Here is a 10,733-nt window from a genome sequence, read left to right as displayed (position 1 = left end):
AAGAGAGCATTTTCGACACGGCCTTATACGTCCTCGATGTCGTTTCAGGAAAAACACTCCTCACATTACAACCATGTACTAATGACATCCCGCTTGTTGGCAACCTTGATTGCAAGTTTGTTGGTGACGAGGAATGCATTACTTCCTTCGCTGGTCTATTAAGCGGTCATTTTCTTCAGCTCTTTAATGTCAAGTCAGGTGACCTGCTGAGTGAAATTGCTAGGGAAAGCCTTGTGTACAGTTTAGCAGTTTGTCCTCGTGAGCGTCTTATCGCCGTTGGCTTTGAGGATTCCAATGTGAATTTCAGAGTTCTTCGGGTGAAGTTGCCGGGAGATAACCACAGCAGAAAGAACATAAGGTCAGGTTTTATTAATAGGGAACAAAGTTACATTACAATGACTTCAAACGAGTAACCTGAGAGATTTTTTACCAATCACAGCACGATTTTTCAACAAAAAAATCTAAGTTAATCTCACCATTCATGTTCGAGTAGCGCGGCTCTTAACCCTTGGAACGGACGATTTTGATTGGTTGTTAACTGGGTTCAAATTTCGTTGACTCTGTGAACAGCATCAGAAGCGAGCGATACAAATAATTTCAGTTAAACCTTGCGCGTAGAAAACAATGCTTAACGGTCCAGCGACAGAAAACCGATAATTTTGAAGAAATAATTTGCAACTCCACAGAAAAGTCTGATCCTGTGACGAAAACAATTTAGAATTCAGCAATAAACAGCCCCCCTGGGGGACCTCCATACGAAAAGGTCGGAAAATGAATTAAACCTGTAAGGCGCGGCTCAGGTTTTATTTGACGCCTAAAAGATACCACCAAAACAGAATTGGCCAGATTACCAGTTGCTGTTCAGGACAAGGATCCCGCACTACTAGACCGGACTCGAGAGACCGGCGGAAATCGTGCCTAAAAACGGAAATAAGAGCATTTCTTTTATTAACATATTTTGGGGTACACCCTAAAAATTACTTTGATAGATAAAAATAGTGGCGTTTCGCCCAGAAAACCCTAAATGAGACCAGAATCCTTGATTTATACCCCTAAGCGAGATGACGAGCATCCCAGACTTTTCCATATGGGAGTACCCCCCCCCCCCTCCCCCCGGGTAAATAGTTAAGACCCTGAATCTGGCAACACAAAAAATTGAGTGTATCATGATCACAAGCAACCATTCAGCGTTTACGTGCTTGGTTCAAATTGCGTTTGTCGCTTATTTGTCAAGCTGTTCAAGTCAACGACAACAGCGAACATTGACGCTGCCCTAACACGATTGGTCGAAATACGAACAAACTCACGCACGTATGGTTGAAACTCGTGCTGTGTTTGGCTGAAAACTCTTTGGAAACCACAGTTGAAATCACTACACTGTAAAAGCAACACACAAAAATGAAATTGTTTAAAGCGTGTATTAGTACTAATAACAATGAAGTAGACACGGATATCAACCTAAAACTTGTGATAGAAATGAAATTACGATATACGTGAAACTCAGCGAACAATGATACGACTTCGACCAGTTTATCGCGAGCACGGGATAATGGGGAAAAAATCTAGGCGGGTCATGTCACTATAGTGCCTAGTAACATGACCTAACTCACCAGGAGTTCTGTGTAGCTTAGTGGTTAGAGCGTCTAACTGTTAGCGAGAAGCTATAGGTGGGAATGCAAGCAAGAACTGTGAACTTTTCCCGTTTACCTCACGTTCGTAACAAGTTAATTGTTGATGAGTCCGGGCTGATCATTATCGCTTTAAATAATACTTTACATTCCAGCTGGTCTCTGATTTTCACCGGACTTGACACAATTTCCTCTCGGTGTTCAGTTTGTTGATTCTTTAGTCCTGTAACTCCTCCTCCCCCATCTCGGTCCTGTATGTTTGACATAAATGAACGTAAATATTTTTCTTGATTCAGTTACATATTTCAGTGGTAAATAACATGCATGTGTGGTCTACATACACAATAAGAATGATCTGTGTTTAAGATTAGTTTGGACATTTTGTTGTACATCATGTTGTTTATGTGATCTTATATTTCAATTTTAGTGTTTGTTTTTTCTTCTTTTGCGGCAGGATCAAACCTAAAGAGTGAAAAGAGTACACTGCAGCTAACAGTCCGCTGACTGGATGATGTTGCAGTAAACTGATCGAGTACCAGCCATTCGAGTCAAGAAGAGGACAGACTTTGCAGTAGATCTGTAGATAGAATTTAGGTGTAAATGTGATATTTTAAGCTGCTGAGAGCCTCTTATTTCTTAGAAGATCGTTTGAGGTGCGCAACACTAAAGAATCGCGCGCGAAATACAATTGTAAAACGTTTATATGCGAGTTTAAGTGTAAATAAGTTACACATTGTTCGTAGGCAGTGGTATAAAAACCAATTGCAAGCTACGAAGTTAAACTGAGGTGATTAAAAAAGTGATATTCTAGGCTGCTGAGAGCCTCTTTATTTCTTAGAGGATCGTGCAAGGTGCGCAACACCAAAGAATCGCGCGCGTAGGGAGTGGGAGAAAACCGCTGTACTGTCTCACTTCTCGCGTGATTCTTCGGTCACGAATTCTTTCCACGAACCTCTGTGAAAACTAAAAGGTTTCAAATTGCGTAAAGGAATCAATTTCTTCATTTGTAAAAAGTTTAAATAAGTTTCAAGTCTAAATAAGTTACGTAATGTTCGTTTGCAGTATAAAAACCAATTTCATGCTGCGAAGTTAAACTGAGGCAATTAAAAAAGTGATTACATTTACCACTTTAGAGAAATGACGGAAATTGGAGAAACTTGCAAGACAAGAGTGTACATGCTGTCAGTACAAGAGAATAATCGTGACTAATTTTGAATCCAAACATTCTTCTTTGAGGCACTGAAAGAACCACTCCTGGATCTTTTTCAGTTTGATAAATTTGGTTAATTTTCTAGTGCTTAGATAGCGACTTTGCATGCGATGGAAATGAGAATTTTGTCTTTTAATATCCGTGAGTCAGTCTTGTAATGCGCAAAAAGGACGAATATTTTAATCACGTTTGACCGAATGCTTGTTTGAAGTTCAAATACATTAGGGAAACATTTAAGTCACTTTCGTCTCTATTATTTTCAAAAGTTTCGAGTAGACTGCTGGCAGTTTGTTTTTCTCACCAAGTCAGGCAGGGAGTCTGAAGCAAGACCTGCTAGCCTAACGGGGATTGGGACGAAACACGAGCACGGCACTCGTCTCTCCCCAAGCCCTATTCGTCCATATCGCTTCTTTGCGTTCGCTTTCGCGGCTGAACACTCGTCGGACCCTAAGAGAAAATGCCGGCTGTCACCAGTCTAGTGCCAAGTTGTTTTTAGGACCAAATTATTTTATAATGTAAGGTACCGACTGATTACGTCAGAATTCAATGACGTTTACTATGTATCAGGCAATCTTTGTTTTTAATATTTGCCTTAGTAGCTTAAACGCCTCAGTTTTTGATCGACCTACAAAAGTATTAGTTTTTAATATTGAAAGGGCATGGCATAATTGAGTGTCTCAAGGAATCTGAACCTGATGTATTGTAACGTGGGTTTAAAAACTCCAAATTTTGTAGGGAATATATCGATTCTTCAGCACTTTTGTCATCCAGAAATTTTGCTGCAGTTTTTCAAAGCCAGTGTCCCTTTCAATACTACACCCAAAGAGCTTAAGTATGTTTTACTCGCTCTATGTATCAATTCGTATCTAGCATAATGCCAGCCTCAGTTCTCCTCGCTCGCAAAGTCGTATGCTAATAAGACAAAATATAAACAATGACGTCAGCAAAGATTCCTCCATTCAGACGCTATTACGTCATAGTAAGAAAGATTAAGGATGACATCTGTGTAAATGAAATCAATCAGAATCAAATTCTGTCCACAATTTGAACTTGTATAATGTTAGGAAACCCAGTGTCATTCAATGACACTGTAAGTTACTAGGGAATAGAGCTTATTAAGGATTTGTGAAAACTGCATTTTATTTAGTTTTTGTAGAAAAGAAAAAGTAATTTATCAAAGGCTTTGCAGACGGAGATATTTTCAATTTATTTAGGTTTTGTAGGAAATAAAATTTATTTGGACCGTGTAGAAAAGATGTTACCGATCGTTTCGACTAATATACACTTTTACCAAATCGTATTATATTTTCATAACGTTTTTACGTTTTTCGTAACGAGAGATTTAAAGTTTTCAGTGTAGTATTTTTTTGTTAAAAGTAAAATAATCGATTCTAACACGACTCGATTTAAATGGAATAAAACTTATAGGTTTGTGAAATAGAAAGGCTGTTGTGTTACGTCAGTGTACAAGCAAAGCTAAAGTCAACTTCAAGTGATAAACTGCGGTAGCTGCAAAGGGGTATAAAGATGCTTTCCTAATATGGCAACGGCGGTCAAGTTTTCTCGCGCATTTATCAGCCAATCAGAGAAAACCCAGATATTTTAGAATAATCCATGACCATGAAAAATGGTTTTCTTTTCCGCATTTCCATTTCATTAGAAGGGGGGGGGGGGGGAACCTTTGGTACCCGGAGTAAATTGAATATGAAGACGGCTATATTTAGACGAATTAAGCCCGTATACTCGGGCTAGCTTCCCCTACCCCTCCTGCGGAGTCTAGGGTATCAGATTTTCTTATAGAGGCTAGTTGTTCCTGCCGAACTTTTATGATGTTCTCTCTGTATCAATTAACCAGTTCACACAGGAGTACATGCTGATAATTTCGACATATAGAAGATGAAGGACAGGTCGGTCAATTGGATCGTCTACAAAATACGCGCAGTGAGACGCAAGTAATGCAAGTTACCAAGTTATATTTCGGTAATATACTCTTACAAGAGATTATCAAGGTAAGAGGGTGAATCCCTCACATAGGCCTTATATCCAAAGTAATCCCCCAAGTTATTTTTAGACATTGTCAGAGCGCCCTCTTTATAATATCGCCAACCGGAGACACTACCGGAATTTGTAGATTACGTCATCATTATGGGATATTTGTTGCGGAATGTAAGGACATAAACAACATACCTTGGCTACAAAAAGCTGTTACGATTTCCAGTTACGCTCAATATCAGTATGTGTTCGCTCGCCTCCGAATCGAGCGGTCCGGGTTCGAGTTCCGGCCGGCGACATTGTGTTGTGTTCTAGTGTAAGACACTTAACTCTCACAGTGCCTTTCTCCACCCAGGTGTAGAAATGGGTACCAGCCAATAATGCTTGAGTGTAACCCTGCGAAGGACTAGCATCCAATACAGGGGGGAGTAGAAATACTCCTAGTCGCTTCATGCTACAGAAACCGAGATAAGCTCCGGTCTGGACACTTGGCTCGTATGCAGACTTTACCTACCTCAATACTAGTATGCTGCGTTCGGAGTTATTGCAGTGCCGAAGAAATAACCCTTTAATACCCGGTGTAAATGAAACGGCTGCATGTAGAGACGACATGAGCGCGATTTCTCTCACACACGTTCCCTCCTCCCCCCCCCCCCCCCCCCACTTCCCCCACTCTTTCCTTCGCCTCCCTACTCCTCTCCCGCGTCGCCTGCGGTATGAGCCTTATGCTAACAGCTCAGTAGTCTTAAGCAACAGACACTCAAAAAGATGTTATAGTAAATGTTGATTTTCATGAGTTACAGTCTGCGGGAGAATTTAGAGACCTCTCAGCAAAGCTGTGTCCTTCACATATGATCGATAAAATCTTCTACTGGATAGAGCGGTTTTCATTTGAGTGACGAAAAGTAATTGGATTTGCATTACTACGCTACACGATTGGCTTAAAAGAAAACTCGCGCCACTTTCTCATCCAATCAGAAGTGGTATTTCAAGTTTTGTTTACTGGATTGTCGGTATCCATTTGAAATAGATAGAGTCATTGGTAATCACTCTACCGGCTCAATTGAAATCTGTTCAGCTCAGATCCCAGTTAATTGTAATTCACTCCGGTCCTCAAATTACGGGACATCGAGCTTACAAGTAACAACTTTTTTCTTTTTTCTGTGATTTTGTACCGTGATGGCAGGGTTGGCTATCGACTAGAAGCTTGCAGACAGTGGAGACATGATCGGCAACGCGCTCCTGAGAGACCGAGAATTGCCCAAAGACCAAGGCCAAGATTTATTTTTCGCTGTTCCTTTGTCGTGCTCCTGGGGGAGGGGGGGGGGAGTACTCCCAGAAAAATCGGCTGGGGGTGTGCGGCCCGCTTCCCAAACCCTTACCTTATTTATGACCTAAGACCGGACCCGTAAATCAATACCCTGTTTCAGACTTGTCTTATAATTAGTTACCTAGTTCAAGGCACTGTAAAGGGCTTTTGTTGATGGTCCGTCTCGATAATGATGAAAAGGTAGTTTCTTCTAAAAAAAAAAAAAGACATACCGAATTCAGGACTAGGGTGCAAAAAACATACCCAATTAAGACTAAAATGGCCAAAATCGATACCCTGTTTATGCACAAAACGGCTAAAAACCATACCCTTTCAGCCCTTTGGGGCCGTACATTACATAGCTCATATAAGCGAGGACCCCCCGGGATCGTGCTCCACGCTCAGTGCCATTAAACCGCCTGTTCCGCTGTTCTGCGGTCTCTTGAAGGACCCTTGGAGTTTTGCCTTTTCCGCTTGTTTCGAGTCCTATTTTTACAATAACTGCCTAATTTGTCGCGCGCTGATTGCTTCATATTTATCATCAATAGGAGCACAGACGGACATAATTTTAAAGTTGAACTTTTAGCTGTCAAACTGTCAACTTTTTAACTAATGAAATTTTATGGACTTTATTAAGTCACCAATCAAAAAGAGAGAAAAGCTATTGACAACGTTCGCGTCACTTTGAATAAACCACTTATCTTTGTTTACGGCAAGTTTACGGCGTCTTTTCCCCTCATTTATTCCCAGCATTTGACCATTTTGGGGTCTTGTTATCGTATACAACTAATTGGCGTCAGTTTTCTATGCGTCTGTGCTCTTATTGATGATAAATTTCGACATAACATTGTCAAAGTTTACTGCGGAAGCGCTCGCCTGCGGCTCGTGGTTCCACAGACACTTTGACAATGTCATGACGAAATTAGTCATCAATAAGAGGACAGACGCATAAAAACTGACGTCAATTTGTTAAAATGCGAGTAAAGTGTGCTTGCACTGTTAGCCGCATGCGTGACATATAGGTGATAAGAATATCGATATTCATCAGTTAGGGGATATGTTCTTATTTTTCAGCGAATTCTCAGAGCTAACATTAGAAGAAAGGTATGGCAGACAATAGGGAGATTTCATATTTTTATCTCGGGACTGAAGTGGTTTTCCTTGGTAATTTCACGATTTTCCGTTCTGTGTCGGCTGAAGTGCTCCATTGCAGGAGTAATTTTGTCGTCACGCACTATCACTACTCGAAGAAGCGTTGGTGAAAGAGCTTTGCAAGAGCTGGAAATTTGTTTTAAGTGTACATGGCAGATATTTTTTTTTATTTGCTTGATGGAATCTACATGAGATCGTGATATGGAGATCGAAATAAAAATTGCTTATGGTTGTTTTTTCACCGCTATTTAGCTATCTGAAAACGTGAAATTTCACTTCTTGTTGGGTTGGGACCTGGGACTAGTCACGTTGTAACGTCAAAACAAGAATGCAGGTCTACATATCTTTCGTAAATGTTTGATTGTTTGTAAAATAAATGTACACTTTAAGGTTTCAAAACCTGTTGGCTTTTCTCAACACAGTCTATCATTGTTGATTTTCATGTGCAAAGTGTTCTAAAACGTTTCAGGAAACACCATACAGTGACGATATGGAAGATGAAGAAGCCAGTTTCTCTCAAACAACAACTGCCGAACCCTCACCATCCTTAGCAGATCAGGGAAAGAACTCTTTTTAATGTCTACGACAGACACGAAAATTTTCTTGACAAACCACCGGCCGGAGGACGTGCTCAATATGCGACTTTCATGATCCTCGTAAATTGTCTGTTTTGTCCTTAGCAAGCTTGGAAAGTGACGTGTGTTCAGTGTGCTTCTCTCGCTCAATCCAGAAACCAGAGGTCTTGCATTCAACTCAGCGGGACTCAGCGGCGTCCGAGTTACGAAACTTTCGCGTCTTGCTAGCCTCGCGGATTAGACGTAGAGGTCCGCTGTCATTTAGAAACTGGTCAAAAATCTAACTCGCAACAAACAAATGAGCTAAGCCGGGCTAGACGGACAAATACTGATTATTTTATTTTTGAAAGGCCATTTGTTGCTTTAGTGTAGCGGCTAACATCATTTTTTTGGCAAAATTGTTCACTTAGTGATACAAGGATGAAATTTCACAGAAATGTTTTAAATTAAGTATTCTTTCTTTCTGATCGATTAGCCACTTCAAATTTGGCGGTATAACACTTTTTTTTAACAATTTACTAAATAGGTGGTCTTTATCTCAACATGGCCGCCATTAACTCTAGGTATAGAGTTAATTCGCAGTCTTATACAGGAGAAGTTGATGATGTTGCAGTACAAAAGTTCATTGTCCAGCAAAGAAACTAAAAAAATACTATAGCTGAGTAGAAAACGTTGGCTGCTGGCAAAAATGTCCGCAGGCTATCAAGAGTCGCAGAAGGAGCAGCCTTTATCATGGCCAGCGGAACATGTCTGTAAGTATTTTAGAATTTTGTACTTAGGTTATTTCGATAATAGATTTTAGTTTTAACCCTCATATATTACTTGTGCTTGGGTCAAAAGGTTGACATATGTTTAAAAGGTTTTTGCACTTTAAACCTTTCAGACGATTCATCTCAAATATAGGTCTTCACATAGAAATGGCTGCTCTGAAATTGATAGAGTCTTTACTTCAGGACAGTGGTTAGACAAGTGCTCTTGTTGAGGCAGGAGTTGCCTCATCTGGTACTTCAGAATCTTATCTGTCAGCCTCAAGTGTTACCAGATCTCGTCAAGCACATCATATCACAGCATGTTGTCTATACAAGCAGCGGCAAGCTGCATATAACAGCTATAGCAGAGATACATCTTAAAGTCCACAAGGTGTTCTTGATTTCGAAGAGTGGTGTAAGAAACAAAGACTCGAAAGTCCACAGTTCGCATTTCGTTTTAGCTCTAGAGCTAACCATTCTAACATTGGTTCGTTCATTTAGAGAAGCCAACTTTTGCCTGTATCGTGAGAAGCTGGCAGAACTTTTGCCCCATTTCTTTGCAAACAACAATGTGAATTATGCGTGGTGGCTTTAAATTCACCTCAGAGATATGATGACCATCGATCAACAACATCCAGAAGTAGCACAAATCTTGCAAAGAATTCTTGTCAATTGCAATCGACCAAGCCCATAAACAAAACAATGCAGTCATCAAGGATGATGGAGGAGCGATAGGCTTGACAGAGGACCCTACAGCACTCTGGAGGTGGATGATAGCTGGACCAGCGGTGAGCCGCCTAGTCGCTCGCTACGAAGAGGTTGCGGGAACTTAAGATACAACAATCAGTAGCAAACATCACGAACAAGGCGGAAGTGCTCAAATAGCAGTCTGAGAAAGTGGAAAAGCTATTCACAGTATTTAAATAAATGGGCAATCCTTTTGAATAAGAGTCTGCAGACCTCCTTGTGTAAAACAAAAAGCTAAGGACATTGCCGATCCGGCTAATTAAAGACTTGTTGCAACTCACTATAGCAGAGGCAAAGATCAGTTCTAATCCTTCATTGAAGGACTGAAGAAAGATGAGCACACCTTGTTTTATCAAATAGAAAGACGAGATCACTTTCTTCAAGCAAGAGGAAATTTCCAGTGCCGCCAGTTCCAAGGAGAGGACACTGAAAGAGGACTGTTGCCTATTTTCCCAACTTTTCATTTCATGTTAAAGCAGACAGTGTGATTTGCATGATTTCTTCCAGCACGAAAACCAGTCAGCTCCGGCTTCCCTCAGTGACAGTGGGAAACTTCACACATGTCAGAAATCGCAATTGGTTTAGATACTTGAGTCTAAGACTTTGATTCCAAGCACAGAACCAGAGGCAGATGCAATCATCATGGATGGATTACTGAGCTCTTGTCAACTCCCAACCCCCACGTACATCAAAGACATTTGATGACTACGCCAATCAGGACATCCTTCCAAGAGTTAGACCATATTCTACCAAGTACCAAAGAGTTGACATTGTGTTTGATGTGTATAAGGAGTCCAGCCTGAAAGTAGAGGCACGATCCAAAAGGGGCAAAGGGATACGAAGAAGGGTTACACCGACCAGCAAGACTCCCCAAAATTGGACAAGCTTTCTGAGAGATAACAACAACAAGACTGAACTTTTCCATTTTCTTGCAGATCGGTTGTCCGAAGCAGACATGCCGTGCTTGGAATACGTCTGTTGCAATCGCGTAATTGCGTTAGAAGATTTAGCACCATGTATGCACAAAGAGGCAGACCCACGTATTTTTGTGCACGTATGAGATGCGGCAATGGACGGCAGTAAGGCTTTAATAATTAAGGCAAACGACACGGATCGATGCGGTAGCTATTGCCATGTCTGTCAAGAAATCCTTAAACGAGCCTGCTCTTGAAAAAGTGTGGATTGCATTTGGCCAAGGAGGAAATTTCCGATTGATTCCAGTGCATGAACTGGTAAACACAATCGGTCCAGAGAAAGCCAGTGGACTCTCATTCTTTCACGTGATCCGACACTGTGTCTGCTTTCCGTGGCTAAGGAAAGAAGTCTGCATGGCAAACATGGAATGAGTGCAAAGGGGTCTCGACCACCTTC

General features: G+C 41.0%; 1 protein-coding gene across 3 annotated transcripts in view; it reads left to right on the top strand.

Annotated features, from left to right (window-relative positions):
* LOC149114758 (uncharacterized) overlaps nucleotides 1–4,282 on the top strand; it is a 129,087-nt gene extending 124,805 nt beyond the window's left edge. For 2 of the 3 annotated variants that reach the window (XM_089284376.1, XM_089284375.1), the window contains one exon: nucleotides 1–428. This exon is cut by the window's left edge and continues 4,243 nt beyond it. In XM_089284376.1, the coding sequence (XP_089140502.1) occupies nucleotides 1–413 (413 nt within the window). In that variant the 3' untranslated portion in view covers nucleotides 414–428. Of the gene's footprint in view, nucleotides 429–2,082 lie in introns of those variants that run through there. The other variant, XM_089284377.1, reaches the window with a different exon arrangement.
* Nucleotides 4,283–10,733: the final 6,451 nt, after the last annotated feature.

This window comes from Orbicella faveolata, unplaced genomic scaffold (genome assembly GCF_042242905.1).
Source record: "Orbicella faveolata isolate gen_17 unplaced genomic scaffold, um_ofav_v1 contig_13, whole genome shotgun sequence".
Classification (NCBI taxonomy): Eukaryota; Metazoa; Cnidaria; class Anthozoa; order Scleractinia; family Merulinidae; genus Orbicella; species Orbicella faveolata.
The sequence above is the reverse complement of the archived record's forward strand: the minus strand, read 5'-3'. Positions and strand labels throughout refer to the sequence as shown.